This window comes from Ranitomeya imitator, chromosome 3 (genome assembly GCF_032444005.1).
Source record: "Ranitomeya imitator isolate aRanImi1 chromosome 3, aRanImi1.pri, whole genome shotgun sequence".
NCBI classification, from domain to species: Eukaryota; Metazoa; Chordata; class Amphibia; order Anura; family Dendrobatidae; genus Ranitomeya; species Ranitomeya imitator.
In genome coordinates, this window is record NC_091284.1 from 498,434,564 (window position 1) to 498,457,354 (window position 22,791).

The following is a 22,791-nucleotide window of genomic DNA, read 5'->3' on the forward strand; positions in this document are numbered from 1 at the left end:
ATACAGCATCAGCGGGTAATACTTCTTTCATTTCTTTATTTTATAATGATCCCTTCTGTTTGGTACATTTCTAAAAAGTCTTAGGAAATTCATTTGATGTTCATACATAACATAACTAAACAAATAGCAAAATGGTCTTGAAGTAAAGCCCCCGTCACACATAGCGAGATCGCTAGCGAGATCGCTGCGGAGTCACAAGTTTTGTGACGCAACAGCGACCTCAGTAGTGATCTCGCTATGTGTGACACGTAGCAGCGACCAGGCCCCTGCTGTGAGATCGCTGGTCGTGTCGGAATGGCCTGGACCGTTTTTTGATCGTTGAGGTCCCGCTGGGTAGCACACATCGCTGTGTTTGACACCTTACCAACGACCTCGTTGACAGGACGTCCCATTGAATCGTCATGAGATAGCATCGTTGTACAGGTCGCTACAGGTCGCCGCATCGCTGCTGCGTCGTTGGGGAGATCGCACTGTGTGACATCTCACCAGCGACCACATAGCGACGCAGCAACGATCCCTGACAGGTCGTATCGTTGTCGGGATCGCTTAAGCGTCGCTATGTGTGACGGGGCCTTAACAGGTATTAAGGCCTCCTCATTTATTCAAGACATTTGCCATCAATGGGAAGATTCTGCCCCTCAATTCAAAGTCTGTTAACAATCTTCAGCTACATTGCCTAGCAAGGTTATGGATGGCTCTGGAGTTCCGAGACACTAGTTAGTATCTCGATGGATGCCAGTTTCTGTAAAGCATTACTGAGGCAAACATGCTGAAACTGTTTGATACATTCAATGGATTCTCAAAATCCCTTTTCTACAAAGGTAACAGTTATCTATAATCCGTTATAAAAACTACTAGAGTTAGGTCCAGAAATATTTAGACAGTAACCGAATCTTCACGATTTGGGTTCTGCGTGCCACTATTTTGGATTTAAAATGAAACAACTGAGATGTAATTGAAGTGTAGACTTCCAGGTTTTATTAAAGAGGTTGAACAAAAATATATTGTGAAACATTTAGGAATTCCAAACCATTTTTCTACAAAGCTTCCTCATTTCAGAGGCTCAAAACTAATTGGACAAATTAACTACTCTAAATAAAATGTTTATTTGTATTTCTTTGTAGAGAATTCTTTACAGGCAATGACTGCCTGAAATCTGGAAGCCATGGACGTCACCAAACGCTGGGTGTGCTCCTTTGTGATGCTTTGTCAGGCCTTTTTGCTGCAGCTGACGACAGTTGCTGCTTGTTTGTTTCACCCTTAAAGGTGATAAGCAGTTCACTGTCTGCCCACTTATCTAGCGGAGGTGGGGTTCGCATTCTCAGTTCTGCTGAATTGCTAAATCTAAAAATTCTGTCAGCATGGCTGCACCCAGTATCTAAATGATAATTTTTTTTGTCTACATCATGCTGCTCTCTCAGATGAGATAGCGATATCCTACTGACAGATTCCCTTTAACCTTTGTCTTAAGCATGTGACACATGCTTGATGCAGTTGACATGTAGTGACTGACTCGGACATTGCAGAATATTCCACTCTTTTACCTTAAAAAAAACTCCTGGGTTGACTTTGCAGTGCGTTTTGGGTCATTGTCCATGTGTACCATGAAGCATTGCCCAAACAATCCTGCACCATTTATTTGAGCAGAAAGTTTTGCCCTGTACACTTCCGAAATCATCGGCTGCTTCTGTCTGCAGTCACATCAATAAACACTATGAACCCAGTACCATTGGATGCCATGCACGCCAATGCCATCACACTGCCTCCACCATGTTTTACAGAGGATATGGTGTGTTTTGAAACATGAGCAATTCCAAGTCTCCTCCATACTTTCTTATTCCCATCATTCTTATACAGGTTGATCTTAGTTTCACCTGTCCAAATTATGCATTTCCAGAACTGGGCTGGCTTCTGTAGAGGTTTTAGTGGCAAAGTCTAATCTGGCATTTCTATTTTTAAGGCTGATTAAAGGTTTGCACCTTGTGATGAACCCCCTGAATTTGCTCTTATAAAGTCTTTTCTTTATGGTAGACTTAGATACTGAAAATAGCTACTCCCTAGAACATTTGTTTTTACTTGGGTGGACATTGTGATGTTTTTTTTCACCATGGAAAGCATTCCACGATCATTCACCTCTGTCTAATGTGGATGTCCAGGGGCTGTTTGAGTTCCCAAGCTCACCAGTGTGCTCCCCTTTTTTTGCAATTTGTACCAAACTGCTGATTTGGCCACTCCTAACATTTCTATTTTTTGCTGATGGATTTCTTTTTTCAGCCTTATGATTGTCTGTTTCTCTTCCTTTGAGAGCTCCTTTGACCACATGTTGTGGGTTCACAGCAATAGCTTGCAAATGCAACAGCTGTAATGAGCTCCAAACCTTTACCCGCTTAATTGATGAAGGATTAAAGAGGTAATAACTCATTAAAGTACTTTCAGATAATTGTCTAATTGCATTTGGACCCTTATTGGTACTTATTAAAGGGCTGTAATTCCTAAACCCTTGCTCCAAGGATATCCTTAACCCCTCTGTGACCTTAGACGTACTATCCCGTCGAGGTGCCCTGGGCTTATCTGACCCTGGACGGGATAGTACGTCATAGCCGATCGGCCGCGCTCACGGGGGGAGCGCGGCCGATCGCGGCCGGGTGTCAGCTGCTTATCGCAGCTGACATCCGGCACTATGTGCCAGGAGCGGTCACGGACCGCCCCCGGCACATTAACCCCTGGCACACCGCGATCAAAGATGATCGCGATGTGCCGGCGGTGCAGGGAAGCACCGCGCAGGGAGGGGGCTCCCTGCGGGCTTCCCTGAGCCCCCCACAGCAACGCGATGTGATCGCGTTGCTGTGAGGGTCTCCTCACCTCCCTCCCTGCTCGAGCCCCGGATCCAAGATGGCCGCGGATCCGGGTCCTGCAGGGAGGGAGGTGGCTTCACAGAGCCTGCTTAGAGCAGGCACTGTGAAGGCTGCAGCGCTGCATGTCAGATCAGTGATCTGACAGAGTGCTGTGCAAACTGTCAGATCACTGATCTGTGATGTCCCCCCCTGGGACAAAGTAAAAAAGTAAAAAAAAAAATTTTCCAAATGTGTAAAAAAAATAAAAAAAAATATTCCAAAATAATGAAAAAAAAAAAAAAAATATTATTCCCATAAATACATTTCTTCATCTAAATAAAAAAAAAAAAACAATAAAAGTACACATATTTAGTATCGCCGCGTCCGTAACGACCCGACCTATAAAACTGTCCCACTAGTTAACCCCTTCAGTAAACACCGTAAGAAAAAAAAAAAAAAAACGAGGCAAAAAACAACGCTTTATTATCATACCGCCGAACAAAAAGTGGAATAACACGCGATCAAAAGGACAGATATAAATAACCATGGTACCGCTGAAAGCGTCATATTGTCCCGCAAAAAAAGAGCCGCCATACAGCATCATCAGCAAAAAAATAAAAAAGTTATAGTCCTGAGAATAAAGCGATGCAAAAATAATTATTTTTTCTGTAAAATAGTTTTTATCGTATAAAAGCACCAAACCATAAAAAAATGATATAAATGAGGTATCGCTGTAATCGTACTGACCCGAAGAATAAAACTGATTTATCAATTTTACCAAACGCAGAACGGTATAAACGCCTCCCCCAATAGAAATTCATGAATAGCTGGCTTTTGGTCATTCTTCCTCACAAACATCGGAATAAAAAGCGATAAAAAAATGTCACGTGCCCAAAAATGTTTTCAATAAAAACGTCAACTCGTCCCGCAAAAAACAAGACCTCACATGACTCTGTGGACCAAAATATGGAAAAATTATAGCTCTCAAAATGTGGTATTGCAAAAAATATTTTTTGCAATAAAAAGGGTCTTTCAGTGTGTGACGGCTGCCAATCATAAAAATCCGCTAAAAAACCCGCTATAAAAGTAAATCAAACCCCCCTTCATCACCCCCTTAGTTAGGGAAAAATAAAAAAAAATGTATTTATTTCCATTTTCCCATTAGGGCTAGGGTTAGGGCTAGGATTAGGGTTAGGGTTAGGGCTAGGGTTAGGGCTAGGGTTAGGGCTAGGGTTAGGGCTAGGGTTAGGGCTAGGGCTAGGGTTAGGGCTAGGGTTAGGGCTAGGGTTAGGGTTAGGGCTAGGGTTAGGGCTAGGGTTAGGGCTAGGGTTAGGGCTAGGGTTAGGGTTAGGGCTAGGGTTAGGGCTAGGGTTAGGGCTAGGGTTAGGGTTAGGGCTAGGGCTAGGGTTAGGGCTAGGGTTAGGGTTAGGGTTGGGGCTACAGTTAGGGTTGGGGCTAAAGTTAGGGTTAGGGTTTAGATTACATTTACAGTTGGGAATAGGGTTGGGATTAGGGTTAGGGGTGTGTCAGGGTTAGAGGTGTGGTTAGGGTTACCGTTGGAATTAGGGTTAGGGGTGTGTTTAGATTAGGGTTTCAGTTATAATTGGGGGGTTTCCACTGTTTCGGCACATCAGGGGCTCTCCAAACACGACATGGCGTCCGATCTCAATTCCAGCCAATTCTGCGTTGAAAAAGTAAAACAGTGCTCCTTCCCTTCCGAGCTCTCCTGTGTGCCCAAACAGGGGTTTACCCCAACATATGGGGTATCAGCGTACTCAGGACAAATTGGACAACAACTTTTGTGGACCAATTTCTCCTGTTACCCTTGGGAAAATACAAAACTGGGGGCTAAAAAATAATTTTTGTGGGAAAACAAAAAGATTTTTTATTTTCACGGCTCTGCGTTATAAACTGTAGTGAAACACTTGGGGGTTCAAAGTTCTCACAACACATCTAGATAAGTTCATTGAGGGGTCTAGTTTCCAATATGGGGTCACTTGTGGGGGGTTTCTACTGTTTAGGTACATTAGGGGCTCTGCAAACGCAATGTGACGCCTGCAGACCAATCCATCTAAGTCTGCATTCCAAATGATGCTCCTTCCCTTCCGAGCCCTCCCATGCGCCCAAACGGTGGTTCCCCCCCACATATCGGGTATCAGCGTACTCAGGACAAATTGGACAACAACATTTAGGGTCCAATTTCTCCTGCTAACCTTGGAAAAATACAAAACTGGGGGCTAAAATATAATTTTTGTGGAAAAAAAAATATTTTTTATTTGCACGGCTCTGCGTTATAAACTGTAGTGAAATACTTGGGGGTTCAAAGCTCTCACAACACATCAAGATGAGTTCCTTAGGGGGTCTACTTTCCAAAATGGTGTCACTTGTGGGGGGTTTCTACTGTTTAGGTACATTAGGGGCTCTGCAAACGCAATGTGACGCCTGCAAACCATTCCATCTAAGTCTGCATTCCAAATGGCGCTCCTTCCCTTCCGAACCCTCCCATGCGCCCAAACGGTGGTTCCCCCCCCACATATGGGGTATCAGCGTACTCAGGACAAATTGGACAACAACTTTTGGGGTCCAATTTCTCCTGTTACCCTAGGGAAAATACAAAACTGGGGGCTAAAAAATAATTTTTGTGGGAAAAAAATTTTGTTTTATTTTTATGGCTCTGCATTATAAACTTCTGTGAAGCCCTTGGTGGGTCAAAGTGCTCACCACACCTCTAGATAAGTTCCTTAGGGGGTCTACTTTCCAAAATGGTGTCACTTGTGGGGGGTTTCAATGTTTAGGCACATCAGTGGCTCTCCAAACGCAACATGGCGTCCCATCTCAATTCCTGTCAATTTTGCATTGAAAAGTCAAACGGCGCTCCTTCCCTTCCGAGCTCTCCCATGCGCCCAAACAGTGGTTTACTGCCACATATGGGGTATCAGCGTACTCGGGACAAATTGGACAACAACTTTTGAGGTCCAATTTCTTCTCTTACCCTTGGAAAAATAAAAAATTGGGGGCAAAAATATAATTTTTGTGAAAAAATATGATTTTTTATTTTTACGGTTCTGCATTATAAACTTCTGTGAAGCACTTGGTGGGTCAAAGTGCTCACCACACCTCTAGATAAGTTCCTTAGGGGGTCTACTTTCCAAAATGGTGTCACTTGTGGGGGGTTTCAATGTTTAGGCACATCAGTGGCTCTCCAAACGCAACATGGCGTCCCATCTCAATTTCTGTCAATTTTGCATTGAAAAGTCAAACTGCGCTCCTTCCCTTCCGAGCTCTCCCATGCGCCCAAACAGTGGTTTACTGCCACATATGGGGTATCAGCGTACTCAGGACAAATTGGACAACAACTTTTGTGGTCCAATTTCTTCTCTTACCCTTGGAAAAATAAAAAATTGGGGGCAAAAATATAATTTTTGTGAAAAAATATGATTTTTTATTTTTACGGTTCTGCATTATAAACTTCTGTGAAGCACTTGGTGGGTCAAAGTGCTCACCACACATCCAGATAAGTTCCTTAGGGGGTCTACTTTCCAAAATGGTGTCACTTGTGGGGGGTTTCAATGTTTAGGCACATCAGTGGCTCTCCAAACGCAACATGGCGTCCCATCTCAATTCCTGTCAATTTTGCATTGAAAAGTCAAATAGCGCTTCTTCCCTTCCGAGCTCTCCCATGCGCCCAAACAGTGGTTTACTGCCACATATGGGGTATCAGCGTACTCAGGACAAATTGGACAACAACTTTTTGGGTCCAATTTCTCCTGTTACCCTTGGTAAAATAAAACAAATTGGAGCTGAAGTAAATTTTTTGTGTAAAAAAGTTAAATGTTCATTTTTATTTAAACATTCCAAAAATTCCTATTAAACACCTGAAGGGTTAATAAACTTCTTGAATGTGGTTTTGAGCACCTTGAGGGGTGCAGTTTTTAGAATGGTGTCACACTTGGGCATTTTCTATCATATAGACCCCTCAAAATGACTTTAAATGAGACGTGGTCCCTAAAAAAAAATGGTGTTGTAAAAATGAGAAATTGCTGGTCAACTTTTAACCCTTATAACTCCCTAACAAAAAAAAAAATTGGTTCCAAAATTATGCTGATGTAAAGGAGACATGTGGGAAATGTTACTTATTAAGTATTTTGTGTGACATATCTCTGTGATTTAATTGCATAAAAATTCAAAGTTTGAAAATTGCGAAATTTTCAAAATTTTCGCCAAATTTCCGTTTTTTTCACAAATAAACGCAGGTACTATCAAAGAAATTTTACCACTATCATGAAGTACAATATGTCACGAGAAAACAATGTCAGAATCACCAGGATCCGTTGAAGTGTTTCGGAGTTATAACCTCATAAAGGGACAGTGGTCAGAATTGTAAAAATTGGCCTGGTCATTAACGTGCAAACCACCCTTGGGGGTAAAGGGGTTAAATTAAAGCCGAGAGTCTGAACTATAAGCCCATATTGATTATATAACTATCTTTAATATGTTTTGGTAAAGAGCTAAAATGGCAAAACTTGTGTCACTGTCCAAATATTTATGACCCAACTGTATATGCCAGTATTGGAGTAACCTATTAAAATATTACAAATTACATTTTCCAACCTGCACTTCAGATTTACATCAATTGTAAACATACCTTTTATTTATTTATTTATTTTTTAAACACGAGCAATTTTTCTGAATTTAAAGAGGACCCGTCACCAGGTGCCAGTTCTTACTCTTACTTTATTCTTCATGTTCCCCTAAGTATTCTGGTTTTATTTATTTTAATCCACCATACGTTTGCAGAGAAATGCGTCTTTTTACTTGGTGCTAAGGGATCATGGTGCACAGGATTCCCTGGGCGCATGTTCTTAGACAATTCTGTATTATTACTTTTTGAGCCACCCCCACCATGACAGGGACCATAAAAATTAGCAAATTTAAAAGGCCCATGTCTCTGGAAATGTATGGCGGATTGAAGAGAAAAAAAGGAATATTCATGAGAACAGCAGGAATTAAATAAGACCAAAAACTGGCCAATTTTGACCTTGTGATAGGTTCTCTTTAAGCCAAAGCTTGAAGTTATCTTAAAAGGAGTGGAAAATCCAGCACTTGCATTGCTATCAAAATCTGCATTAAACAATTGCATTAAAGCATGAGTGTTGTTACTTATCTTGATACCAAAGCTACCTGTGTATCTTTGTCTCGCTTAACTGTAGGAATAAAGGTACCTTCACACTCAGCGACGCTGCAGCAATACCGACAACGATGTCGATCGCTGCAGCGTCGCTGTTTGGTCGCTGGAGAGCTGTCACACAGACAGCTCTCCAGCGACCAACGATCCCGAGGTCCCCGGGTAACCAGGGTAAACATCGGGTTACTAAGCGCAGGGCCGCGCTTAGTAACCCGATGTTTACCCTGGTTACCAGCGTAAAAGTAAAAAAAACAAACACTACATACTTACCTACCGCTGTCTGTCCCCGGCGCTCAGCTTCTCTGCACTCCTCCTGCACTGGCTGTGAGCACAGCGGCCGGAAAGCAGAGCAGTGACGTCACAGACAGCGGTAGGTAAGTATGTAGTGTTTGTTTTTTTTACTTTTACGCTGGTAACCAGGGTAAACATCAGGTTACTAAGCGCGGCCCTGCGCTTAGTAACCCAATGTTTACCCTGGTTACCAGTGAAGACATCGCTGGATCGGTGTCAGACACGCCGATCCAGCGATGTCTGCAGGGAGTCCAGCGACGAAATAAAGTTCTGGACTTTCCTCAGCGACCAACAATCTCCCAGCAGGGGCCTGATCGTTGGTCGCTGTCACACAGAACGATTTCATTAACGATATCGTTGCTACGTCACAAAAAGCAACGATATAGTTAACGATATCGTTATGTGTGAAGGTACCTTAAGAAATGGTTTACTTATGGGCTAAACAGTTACAGGAATCAAAAGAAGGCTCAGCTTATAGTGTGGTAACCCCATACTGACTAATTTGATGGTAAACTGGTGAGAGTCAATGTTCATCAATTTTTTATCAAACTATCTAGTACTTTTTATTTCTTATTGCATCTCATCACAAACGTAGAGGTTCAAAAGAAAATGAAAATGAATTAATGGATAAAAGAAAAGTGGTGTAATTAGCACACATGGAGGCAACAGCAGTAGCGCAAACAAAAAAAAGTACTCACGCAGAATCTACTGGCCAGAAGTTGATCAGTGTAACTGGACTGAAAGACAAAAATGAGGAGGTGAAGAGAAAGTAGAGCAGAAAAACAAAAAAATGGAATGAGGTTTATGACATCAACATGAAAGCCAATTAAAGCAGCCAATGCAGAAAATTTTGCATACATACATATCGAAAACCTAGGAATACAAGCTGAACCTGTACATGAAAAATCAAATACCTGGAAAGCAAAAATGGATCTTTGCATTGAATTTTGTAATGAGTAAGGAGAATGCAATTTTCTATTAAACATTTATTCACGGTAAACATTGTAGAATGTGTATTTGTAATAGGTTTTTTGCGTCGCTATTGTTTTACTGTGTATGAGGACATTGGGAATCCATGCAAGCAACAGGACAGATGGCATTATTGAGAGATCACTCTCCTCCTGGAACTCTGCGATCAACAGGAGGTTTTCTAAACTATTTATGTTAAATGTTATCTTCTTGGCAGATGGGGCAGCAAACAGTTTCACATTTGCACCTGCTTTGTGTCTGATATCGCCATGATTAAATACTCTTTAGATTAGAAACGGTTTTGCGTGGTGTACATTAAGCCAATATTGGCGAGATCATGGAAATACGATCTATTCACATTACACATGAATGCTTTATCAACATCATACCTGCTACTTGTTATAGTAGCGAGCAATAGGGTTCTTAGTTATTTTAATACTTATTAACGAATTAACACTTGCCAATTATACAAGGTAACAGGGAGAGGACTTCGAAGTAATGCCGAGCATGAGAATCAAAGGCACAATTCACATTTTTTAATTGTAGAATAGTATGGAACTCCTCCATATTATGATGCTCTCTTTAATCATCTAATGTGTGCATTTACCTATTCATAGCAGAGCATAAGAGACATTTTTAGAAAATGTAATTCTTGATTTTTGGGGCTCCAATGTCTACAAAAGGGGCTTGAGACTAAACTTTAAAGGCAATGTCTCATGAAAAGAATTCCTTACCAGATACCTTTTTAGTGCATATGGAAGTCATATTAGGGGACCTCAACCTTTGAGCCAAAAAGCTACATGAATAATACAGGATATTAGTAATACCCTAGGGAACAAGTTAAGCTATGTTTCCACAGTCAGGAAAAATAGCGCTCTGGATGCAGCGGATACCCCGCTCTGTCCAAAGCTCCACCCCCGTTGTACACGAAGGGATTCCGGATGTGTTCAATGAACACATCCGGAATCATCGCATCATATTCATAGACTGTGTTATTTATCTTGTGGAGACGGAGCATCTCCGCAAGATAGACATGCTGCGGTCTAGAAAGACGCACCGCATGTGCGTACACGCAGGGCCGCCAGATGTGGCTGTGTGCATATAATGGAGACGGGATTTCATAAAATCCCCTCCACTGTGCTGTAACATCTGGACGCTGCAGATTGGACGCTGCGGATGTACGCAGCGTCCAATCCGCAGCAAATCCTGATGTATTACGCCATGTAAAAACATACCCTTACTGATAGGGAGCATACCTTTCTTTTCACCCTATTTTTGCCATTAATTACACCAAAATCTTAATGGGCGGTCTTGGATGCCAGGTGTGTAATTAAATGGGTAGCATGTGTCATGTACCCCAACATGCTGCATGCCTGTTAAGGAGTACTGCACAAATACTGGTTAACATACTAAAAAAAAATGGTAAAAAATTATGGCTCAACTGTTTTCAACTGAAGCACCCAACCCCCAGCACTATTATTCTTGTGTTGGCTAGTATTTAATATTGTGAGGTATGCACGTGAAATACAAATGCTGGTTTAAGTCACATCAGCTTGTGTTTCCTAGAACAAAAAAGAAAAACAAAATGGCATGTCTTAAATAATAAAAAAAAAAAAAAAGAGAGGAAGATGAGAGGCATTCCGTATGCAAGCCAAGTGGCAAGTACTCACGTCTCCATGTTGTCTCCCTCTAGGACAGTTTGAACGGGAAGATAACCCATTCTTGGGTGTTTCGCAAAATATCTTTTTGTCCTGAATTTATTCTTCAAAACCTTTGCAAAGTCGCGTACATCTTCTCCAGATGTAGTCTGAAAGCAAACAAATCTCTTTGTGGATGTGGCTCCTGATAGCATGAATTAAACAGTACACAGGAAAACTGTGGCGATGCTTTGAAAAGCACACAGCAGTGGAGTAGCAACCGTGTCAAAAAAAGAAAACAAATCCTGCAATGGATTTATAATGCTGCTTGGCATTCTCCGTGATAAAGTAGGCATTCAGGTATTAAATGTTTTACAGGAAGCGCTTGGCACCCACCTTTATTTAGTGGCTTATGACAATGGGACTTAGCATTTCTTAGTCCCTTTTATTGTACTTTAAAGTTCAAAGCTAAATTCAGTCATGGATTGCAGTTTACTGAAGCCAAAAACACCGAGCAAAATAAAGAACCTGGCGTCAACATCCATTTTTAGTCATTCACCCTGAAACTAGCTAAGAGTGGAGCATTCATGATAATAGCGCTTGAGATCTTTTATTTTAACAGGCTTTCAGTAAAATCGTGAACCACATCATTTAATTTTCTGGGGAGTTCAATCCTTTTCTTAAAAGAGGCCTGTTTTGCAACGTCAAGATTTACTTATTTTAGCCAAAACACATCTTTGACAACTCTCCTGAAACGTCTGGAAGGCTTCTACAAAGTAAAAATCTCCCAAGTGCTGTCAAAAGCAAGTTTCGGTAGGGCCCAAATGTAAAATCCGTGGGTTTGGGCTATGTGTGAAGAATATATAGGCAAGGCATGGAAAAAGACAGAAATTAGCGCAGTCACATGGAAAATTTTCCATGGTGTGATCTAGTTCCACCTGGAGGCAAAGCATGCTACAATATTTAGGATGCATTCAGACAACAAAATAAATTGGACTGGGATCAGACAGAAATGCACTAGGAGGCAGGCGCAACTCCCAACCAGAGCGTGACAGCATCATATCTTTCTATGAAGCGGTCACGCTTGGGTTGGAGGAGCTGCTGGCCACAGTGTGCATTGTGGTCAGATGTTTACGGATGTCTGATTGGACCCTTACTGAGAGAATTACTACTGTATGTGCTGCTGTGTAGCCCAGTATTGATGAGAATTTATTCCACATTTAGGTTTGATGAAGTGTCACAATACACATCAGATGACTTTCAGCCGATCTGGTAATACCTGTGTTGTCTACTGTAAATTAGCTGGAATCATGTAGCAAATTTGCTTATGCTGTCTATCAACAGGGCTCAACTACAGCTACTCACTCATCCCTCCTAAATGGATGAATGGTAACTAATCATAAGGATTAATGGAAAAGGTACTATTAAGTAAAGTTAGTGGGTATTTATTGATATGGAAAAAAACAAGATCATAGACGTACAGGAGTGCAATATTCCACCATTGGATAGTGCATTTTGTGTCCTTTTGCAACTCGGCCAGAAAAGAAGCAGCTTTGGCAGATGTCATAGTTAAAGTGCTTTAAACTTCTGTACCTAAAAGATAAAAAACAACAACAAAAAAAAAAAAAATTAAAAAATGAATTAAAATATGTCCAGAATAAAATAAATACCGTACTATTACATTCAAAGTAGAATTTTTTCAAGTTTCTGAGGAAACATAATACAATTCTCAACATTTAATTTGCATTGTCTCCAGTATCGAGCACATTTGGGACATTATTGGTCGGAAATTTAAAATGGGAGCTGCCAGCAGTGGATCTTGGCAATTTGGTGCCCAAGTGCATTCAGTGTGGCAGAAGATTCGTTGGACAATCTTAAAATAACCTCATTATAGCAGCCAAGGTATGTACGCAAGTCTGTTAAATTCTGCGCTCATACTCAAAACTGAATAAATCAAGATGTTGGGTTTCCACTTTTTTTTTTAATCATTTGCAGATAATTAACATATCTATTGATCCTGTAATTTCCATAATTTTTAAAACTATTCCTTCTTGGTGTTGCCATTTCAATGAAGAGGGGTTTATTAGGGCTGTTACATTGGATGTTGGAAAGTCCCCAGATAACAAAAAAATAAGCCCTCTGCTTTCAGATTTCTGCACATTATTATCTTATGGTTTAACACTAGAACTACCGGAGGGGTCATTTTGACCCTTTTGCCATTTCTTTTTCCTATAATTTCTAAAATTTTAACAAATGAGTTTTGAGTTTTTGTGACTTTTATTTATTCATGGTAGTGTATATTTTAGGACACAAAAATTAATTGAAACTTTTTCAGGGGCCCGGATTTTACAATTCATACCTATAAGTACTGAAGGGGTCAATTTGACCCCATACATAAAAGTAGTAGTAGGCAAGTCTCCTAATAACAAATACATATGAGACTACTCTGATGAAGAATGGTGACATCACTCTTACAGTTAACCAAGGTAAGCCAAATAAGAATGTCATTTTGCTCAGTAGTCTTCACCCAGATGTAGCAGTTGGAAACAACAAGAAAAAAACGGAAACGGTACAATTTTACAATAAAACAAAGGTTAGAGTGGACACAGCAGACCAGATGGCTCGAAATTACACCACAAAATCTGGAAGCTGCCGATGGCCTGCTCAGGTGTTTTGTAATGTACTTGATTTAGCAGCTATAAACGCAACTATACTCTATAAACAGCAACTGGGAGTAAAATTAGCAAACAGGAGATCATTCTTCAGCTTCATGCTATGACCATGTAAAAGGAAAATGCGTGCTGTACTTGATCTTAGCACTGTTCCTACTAAGTTAAAATAAAATGTTCTTTAATTTGTTGGCAACAAAAAAGTTATTTTTACTCCAGAGTGAGTACTTTTGAATGGAGGTCAAAATGACCCCCCTAATGGTAGTTATCGGTATTATGAAACCTGTGGTAGTTCTACTGTTAAAAGGATTTATGTTGCCTACTTCATGAGTGTACCAGCATGGTTGGCCAACTGATGGACTAATTCCACTACTTTGAAACAATACTATTTGTCAAATACATATTTAAAAGCGGTTGTACAAGATTGTTTTGTTTTTTTTAACTAAGCAAATTTTTTTATTTTTTTTAAAATTCTGTATAAACTCTTTAGATGGGACCATGCACAATATAAAAAAAATAGTATCCCTGGCCCGAGCAGGGGCAAACTGTATACTTTATGCCGAGCTATAAAAAATGTACTTCTACAAAATTAGTATTATGGAGCTGGGAGATCACCGACAACATAATACGTCTTGGGAACTGATTAACTCTAGGAAAATAACAAAATGACACAGTAAACAGCTTGTCCAATTTTTCCTCCTGACACCAGAAACCAAGCAATGATGTGACAGGCCAGGGTATTAGATGGTTAGCACGAGCCACTGGCACATATCAAATTTATATCTCAATGAATTTAAACAGAAGTTTAATATTTATATTAAAAAAACATATTTACAACATAAACGAGAGGCCACAGCTACATTTTTATTTCGCCAATATGCACAATACAACAAAAACAGCTATACAAAAATGTGCAAAGCTCAACAAGTAAATAAAAATATTTTATTATTAGCAATAATTAAAAACAATTGGTAGACACACAAAGTCGGACATATAATGTAGGTGGGCAATGGCCTCACACTCCTAGGTTTTTAACCCCTTCATGACCTTGGGATTTTTCGTTTTTCCGTGTTCGTTTTTCACTCCCCTCCTTCCCAGAGCCATGACTTTTTTATTTTTCCGTCAATTTGGCCATGTCAGGACTTATTTTTTGCGGGACGAGTTGTACTTTTGAACGACATCATTGGTTTTAGCATGTCGTGTACTAGAAAACGGGAAAAAAATTCCAAGTGCAGTGAAATTGCAAAACAAGTGCAGTCCCACACTTGTTTTTTGTTTGGCTTTTTTGCTAGGTTCACTAAATGCTAAAACTGACCTGACATTATGATTCTCCAGGACAGTACGAGTTCATAGACACCTAACATGACTAGGTTATTTTTTACCTAAGTGGTGAAAAAAATTCCAAACTTTGCTAAAAAAAAAAACAAACAAAAAAAAAAAAACTGGCGCCATTTTCCGATACTCATAGCGTCTCCATTTTTCATGATCTGGGGTCGGTTGAGGGGTTATTTTTTGCATGCCGAGATGACGTTTTTAATGATATCATTTTGGTGCAGATACATTCTTTTGATCGCCCATTATTGCATTTTAATGCAATGTCGCGGCGACCAAAAAAACGTAATTTTTTTCTCGCTACGCTGTATAGCGATCAGGTTAATGCTTTTTTTTAATTGATAGATCGGGCGATTCTGAGCGCGGCGATACCAAATATGTGTAGATTTGATTTTTTTTATTGATTTATTTTGATTGGGGCGAAAGGGGGGTGATTTAAACTTTTATATTTTTTTCACATTTTTTTAAACTTTTTTTTTAAACTTTTGCCATGCTTCAATAGCCTCCATGGGAAGCTAGAAGCAGGCACAGCACGATTGGCTCTGCTACATAGCAGCGATCTGCTGTTCGCTGCTATGTAGCAGAAAATCAGGTGTGCTGTGAGCGCCGTCCACAGGGTGGCGCTCACAGCTACCGGCGATCAGTAACCATAGAGGTCTCAAGGACCTCTATGGTACTATTCTGAAGCATCGCTGACCTCCGATCATGTGACGGGGGTCGGCGATGCCGTCATTTCCGGCCGCGGTAGTTAAATGCCGCTGTCTGCGTTTGACAGCGGCATTTAACTAGTTAATAGGAGCGGGCAGATCGCGATTCTGCCCGCGCCTATTACGGGCACATGTCAGCTGTTCAAAACAGCTGACATGTCCAGGCTTTGATGTGGGCTCACCGCCGGAGCCCGCATCAAAGAGGGGCTTCTGACCTCGGACGTACTATCCCGTCCGAGGTCAGAAAGGGGTTAAAGCAAATTAATAAGGGATCATAAATGATTAATACGGTGCTTAAGCATTGAAGAGGGATACTCAGAAAAGAAAGAGCTCAAAATAATCAGTATTGGTAAAAAAACAAACAAAAAAATGGGATGAGGGGGTACTATGACTGAAGTATTACACAGTGACACCTATTAGGAATGCACCCACCATATAAATTATAGTAATGACCGGTAACTGTGTGGTTAAATATTGAGAAACTCTATAAAACTAGCTACATACAGTACATACATATGGCTAGAATCACACAACCGTCACTACATATTCTGTATACGAGCCCAGCAGAGTTGGCCTCTTTTCCTCTCCTTTTTCCCTTCAATATACTTTTATACAAATGCACTTTGGACCTAGGAGCCAGTCAGACGTGCCGTGTGGTTTAGATGTGAATGAGTACTTTATCGACTGTAGAAAACTAAGCGTCTAAATGACAAAGCTTTGTTGGGTGGAATGAGCGCACCTACACAATGGCGCACACATCGGGTTGTCAATCACGGCTGGTATAAACAATTGTCCCCAAAGATCAACTCTACATGCTAAAATCATTGTACATCACCCGGTAATGTTCATTACCTGTTGCTGAAAAGCCCTGTCCTGCTGTTCTATTTTACGGTGCATTTCATACTTGTCTGCGGAGAACAATTCTATTTCGGATTTTAGCACAGTCAAGGTGCTTACTGGATTTTTGCACGATACTTCGGGAGTGAATAAAAAGCTGCCATTTTCTCTCAGAGGTAGTAATGATTTCACAGTCTATTGGGTAAATGCATTTTGTATAAATTCTACAGAGAAGTTTACAAACCATAGAACATGGAGCGTTTGCAAGGTAGCTTTGAGATTTTTTTCTCCTTTAGGTTTTCTTTCAGAAACACAGGGAGGTGGATTATCCATGGTAGTGGATATGAAGGAAGAGAAAATAAAGTGGATGCATAATTGATGAAGTTGGACTGCTCTGGGCAGCAGTATGAAGTGATTTTTTACTGATGACCGTACATATATATCATATAAACAAGATTGTGTCAATAATGTTTCTTGTAAAGCACATGCATTTTTTATCTATAAAAAGATAACAAGCGAGCGTGTAATTATTCAACTAGGCCAGGCGGAGGGCATTACTGGATGTTCTGGAAATCATCTTCCTCCTCTTCCATTTCAGCCGACAGAGTACAAAGTATCCATCACAACTCACCGACAGGGGCAACAAATACAGGCACTGGATCCCAAACATACACACATGAAAAAAATGTGCTAAAGGCACACAAAGTCTCTGGTTTCAAATTGCTAGTCTGAACAGTGAGCTTTGCAGTTTTTACCGATTTGGGTGGGATATGCTGGGGTACGAAATCAACCATTTATGAATATAACCTTAGTAGGGGTTTTCCCACAAAGTCCATTTTAATAAATAGATCTTGGAATAATAATTATTTCCACAATTGGATGCGTTTAAAAAAAAAAAATGTTCCTGTGCTGAGATAATCTAATAAATGTTCCCTGCTGTGTACTGTGTAATGGCTGTGTCTGACTGTACATGAACATGGTCTGATTATACCACAGCTCCTGGGCAGGGGGGGGGAGCAAAAGACAGACAGGACAGCATAGGGTGACAGCTGATTCTTTCTGTGAGGTAAAACTTGTTTAAAACCAGGCAGTGAAATGTTTTACCTCACAGAAAGAAACTACTGCATTCGCATGATGCAATGTCTAAATACTCTTTTTCGTTCTCCCCTTGAGAACACATCCAATTGTAGAAACTGATTTTCATTCTAATATCCATTGATTAAAATGAGCTTTGTGGTACAACCCTTTAAAGAGGTAAAACCATCACAGGAATTCAAGTTTATATGAGTCCGTGGATAGGATTCTGAAAACAGCAGAGTGGGCTCTGGTTTGCAGTATTCAAGGGTGTTATAGAAACATGGCATTTCTATCTTGACCATGAATGGCTGAAATGAAAATACCCTTTAAGGTTAAAATTCAATGATCAGTTTTTGATGCCGAATATTATCGCTGCAAAAAAATGGCAAATCTCATACCCTCTGGGTTTTTTCGCTTTTTATTTTAAAGCAGTATAAATTGACAAGTGGTGCAATTTTTCTTTTTAGAATCGCAAAATTTCAATTTCATTTGCACGTAGAGGGTTTTTGTGTGTTTTATTTGCAAATTTTCCTCACAGAACTGCATTAGATGTAGAAAAACCACAGGTAAAAATTACATATGTATTTGTAGGCCATTTCTGCTGTAGAAACACGCTAAAAGTGCATGTAAGTCGCACATGACTGCATCGAGTTTTGTCAAGGAAATATAAAATACAAAGGAGCTTTATTTAAATCATAATGTATGAAAAAACAAAAACTGCAGCGTAAAAGATATAATAAGAATACACACAACCCTCCTCCCCCACAAGTAGCCTAATGTAACTAACAGGTGCAGAAGTGCTGCAACATCAAAAACAAAGCAAATACTCGTTGTGGAAACGCAGCCAAAGAGTAGGTTTACTTTTTTATTCTTTATTTAGTAGTCAGACAATAAAAACATTCCTATTAATGAAAGAAAACAAATCAGGTACCAAAAGCAGACTAGTGATGGGTCACCTGTGGCCATACCTGAATTTACAAGTTTTTTCAGTCTCTCTGGAAGTTTTATCATGTTTTCATGAGGAATGTTTGGCTTTGTGTGTTTTTCTAAATCTACGCTCTGCTATTTTTATATACGTCTAGCACTTTGTAATCCTGCTGTGTAAAAACGGTAGCTAGATCTGCTTCATACAAAGACATCTTACCTGAAACCGATAATTGGACATTCTTTACAGATATTACACTTGGCTTGGTGTTTGGCAGTTTCAGCCGCAGCAACTCTGTGAAGCACCGGTAGCCAAACCATTGACTGGGGCTCCAACCTCATCCAATCCAGAAACAAAGCTGCCTCAATTTCTGGCTTATTGTTAGCCTGAAAGATCAAATACAAGATATGCTGTAAACATGAAAGCAGAAAACATTTAATGAATTTAGAAAACGCAGAATCCCCACTATGGGGGCAACGTTGGAATCTTAAATGCTGCAAGAAAGCCTGGTGAAAACCTAACAATTAAGAGGATGTGAAAGTTAGATTTCTGCCAATGATCTCGCTTTGGTCTGACACACGAATATGAGATCAAAGAATATGCTTTGCAAATGTCTGCAAAACACACAAACAGCAACAAATAAACATTTATTTTTGTCAAGTTCCCACATATAATTGGCTAAAGGAACATTAATCTATATTTTAGCGCATTTTTAGTATTCAGTCTTCAGCAATGAACGACCTGAAATGACCCAATTCAGAAATTGCATGCACCTATATATATACACCAGCTAACATTCTAAGAAAAACACACTGGTAGGTTAATTGTCTTCCTATGAAAGTCAGCCTCCTGTGTGTCAACGTGTTGGTGTTAAGGAAATTGGTTAAAACCCATGGGGCAACCACAAGAGAGTGAATAAATTCTTGCAAGGTGTTTAGTAATAAGTCTCAGTTAAGAAATTATACATACAGAAGCGGTAGATAAGATTAAGGCGCTAATCGGAGACAGTCTAACTCTATTCATACCCTAAACCATCACTTATACCCCACTTATTTCCAATCTCCTAACCATAATGAACTAATACATGGTGGAAGCTAGACGTACCACCAACAAGTGAAAACGATCAGCTCTAACACTAGTCCTGCATCTAAATACCTAACCTAACCAAGGCAGAATGACTCGTACAGGCCCTCTAGCTGCCAAACAACCCAATGACCATTGATTCACTTAAAAAAGAAAACTACAAGGAGGGTCTGGAAGGTTTTCTTGACAAATATAATACTACAGGTTTTGGGTACTAGATTCCACAATGGGCCGTTGATCCAGGGAAGTAGTCCGATTGCCATATGTGAAGTTAGAAAGGAATTATCCCCCTAATATACCTAATATAGGGAATTAACACCTTCCTCATGATGGTTTTTGCCCACCTTTGGATCAACATGTTAGGTTATAAATTGTACTCGATGAATTTATGACTACTTTCAACCTTAAAAGTATGAAACTACAAAGGGTTAAGGAGTCTTAACAAAAGTAAAATATTTAATTGAGACCTGAAAAAACATGAAAAGTTGCAACAAAAATTAAACCACAGTAAAAGCCTGTATCACAACGTGTAATGTTACTGTAGCACCATGGTGTGTAGCTATCGGCACTCCATGTACTACGGTTTGGTGCACCGTATTACAGGTATTTTAGGCTAGAAGCAATCCCCTTACCCTTACTTGGCATCTGATGGAGAATGCCTTCAGTTTATTTTCTGTTCAATTCAATAGGAAACAAACAGAAAAATAACCTTTTGTATGCCCCTTTATTAGAGTTGAGCGAATATGTTCAGATTCGGCCGCTGAATCTGAATTTGCCATATTTGTTCCATATTGGTTCCCTATTCGTGTCGAATGTATATTTGTTGATCGGTTCCGAACATATTTGGTAATTTCTACTCCCATTGACTAATTACGTTCGGCTCTGTTTGACGAATATAGCAAAAACAATATTCGCAGCCGATCGCATTCGGAACCAAATCCGAACAAAATTCGCTCAACTCTACTCTTTAGAACAGAGTTATTCAGTGATAAAGTGAGGCCTGAGAGACCTCAATGAGTGCCATATTAGAAGCTGTATTCAACTTGAAGACTGTTGAGAGCCTGCACAGGCTTCTAGACTATGTGCATGTGTTGTGGATTTTGTTAAGAGATTGTCCACTACTATGACAACCCCTTTTGAATCCCTAGATTTCCTCTTGCAAAATACCGTAATAACACTTATACTTCGCTCCGTGGCTGGCGCCGTTCCAGCGGTGTTGTCACTGGCTCTCCCAGAGATGGAGTGACAACACTCAGCCCAGGCTTCACTCACCCTGCCTTTGGACAAATCACATACATCCAGAGGAAGTGAGCACTGCTACTCTTACCTCCTCCAGATGTACATTATATGTTGGCATGTGAGGAGAGAGAAGCCAGTGCTGATTGGCTGTAGACATGACAATGTCATGCCATCCCCTGGGAGAGCCCGTGCCGACACCACTGGAATTGCGCCAGCACCGGAGGGGAGTATAAAAGTGTTATTTTACAAGAGAGGATAGGGTTTCATAGAGGGTTGTCCAAGTACTGGACACTCTAAGATTTAAAAGAACATTGAACAGGCACTTATCCTACTAATCATTACAGTATATCAATCTCCTTAGCAACTCCTTTATAACATTTTCCAGCAAATGGGACAGCGTAATCAATGTGACAGGAACTCTAAACACAGAAAACGCATCTAAAGCACGATCTTCTTCCACAAATGCACAGGAATGCTGTGTTTTATGCCCATTTCATTTGCAATGAAAAGAAATTCTAGCACAATTATAAAAGCACTGCTAATTATTATTACATTCCATAAATGTATCTAGTGGAAATCATGTCTCCCACTTCTCTTCGTGTTTATAACTGGCGACCATCATCTTCAGTATGAAGAACTACTAAATAACCCATATCTCAGTAGCAGATGTGACATATTTGGGCTGGCTGCAGCCAAATTCTCATGGATTTAACAGAGATCAGCTGTTCTGGCAGAACAGTCTCCATTTGCAACCAGGAAACACAAAGAGCTCTGCATCCAGAAATGATGCATTAGATACAACACAACCTAACCCCAGTGCCAGCTGAAAGTCGACTACACTGCATTTTTATGTGATATATTGATTTTTGGGGGGAATGCTAAACAAATTAGATAGATGGTAGATGAAACATGCTTGATTGTAATGACTATAAATGAGTATTTTCTCTTGTTCTCTCACACAAAGACGTCGTCCAATAATTTAATGCAAATTAACCATATTATTCTAGAATATGTGAACAGGAGATAAATTGTTACAATATAAAAATAGGTCCGCGTATACATTTCCAGAAACAGTGAACTTCTCATTAGAGGGATGTTTATCTACAGAGACTCGGGTTCCTCAAAAATCAATATTCCAGTACATTAATGGAGCTGCTGATTAATATGCATTTTTTAATAGGAAAAGATGCATTCGGCATTGAATAGTGCACTGCATGTTACAACTAGAATTAGAATCAGCAGTTAAAAGCGTCAGGCTGCCTTGTGGTAATCAGCATAAATTAGGGAGACAGAAAAAGGAACACAGAGAGCTTCAAGTCACTAAAACGATATATCTGATTTATATTCCAGCCTATAATCAATGTTAATTTGTTAATTGTCATAAAGACGAAGGCTGATCCAACATATCTGTGTAGTCTGCACAGTCAAATGGATAAGCCCGGTGGTGATTAGCACTCGTAGATTGTTCTTGATCACCAGGAAATGTCTGAAGATTTAATGCAATGTGGCTCTAGTTTGGTCAAGGGCATTCATGACTTTTTGTGTTGCTCATACATTTTGCAGTTGTTAAAGAGGACCTTTCACCAGTTACAGCACTTTAAGATGGGCATATCATGGAATAGTGGTTGCAGATTTGAATAAATCCATTTCTATTGGTTAGTTTCCACTTTGGGGTCATTTGCAGAGATTCGCCTTTGATGGCAATGATTTTTCCTCCTGCATAACACTGTCCAATCACAAGTAGAATGTGTTATGCAGGTGTGGAGAAAGAACACACCCCTAGAGAGGAGAAGAACAGGCTTTCTCTCTGTGAGACATGTAATGACAGCCCTGCTCTACTCACTGATTTCACTGCCAACATATAAAATGATTATAAGCAGTGTGTCAGTACAACACAGCTCTGCAGTTCTCACCCCATGGCATTGTTGAGAGAGGGAGCATACAGCATTGCTGACCGTGCTGTGAAATAAGAGCTGCAGATGTAGAAGGTGCTCGTAATTACACAA

The 22,791-nt window shown here is 40.1% G+C and overlaps 1 protein-coding gene across 3 annotated transcripts in view; it reads right to left on the reverse strand.

The window, feature by feature from the left end:
* Nucleotides 1-22,791, reverse strand: part of DMD (dystrophin) — a 4,179,683-nt gene that overhangs the window by 63,995 nt on the left and 4,092,897 nt on the right. For all 3 annotated transcript variants that reach the window (XM_069757655.1, XM_069757653.1, XM_069757654.1), the window contains 4 exons: nucleotides 18,683-18,849; nucleotides 12,398-12,509; nucleotides 10,950-11,086; nucleotides 9,009-9,047 (listed from right to left, as the gene is read on the reverse strand). In XM_069757655.1, the coding sequence (XP_069613756.1) occupies nucleotides 9,009-9,047; nucleotides 10,950-11,086; nucleotides 12,398-12,509; nucleotides 18,683-18,849 (455 nt within the window). The remainder of the gene's footprint in view (nucleotides 1-9,008; nucleotides 9,048-10,949; nucleotides 11,087-12,397; nucleotides 12,510-18,682; nucleotides 18,850-22,791) is intronic.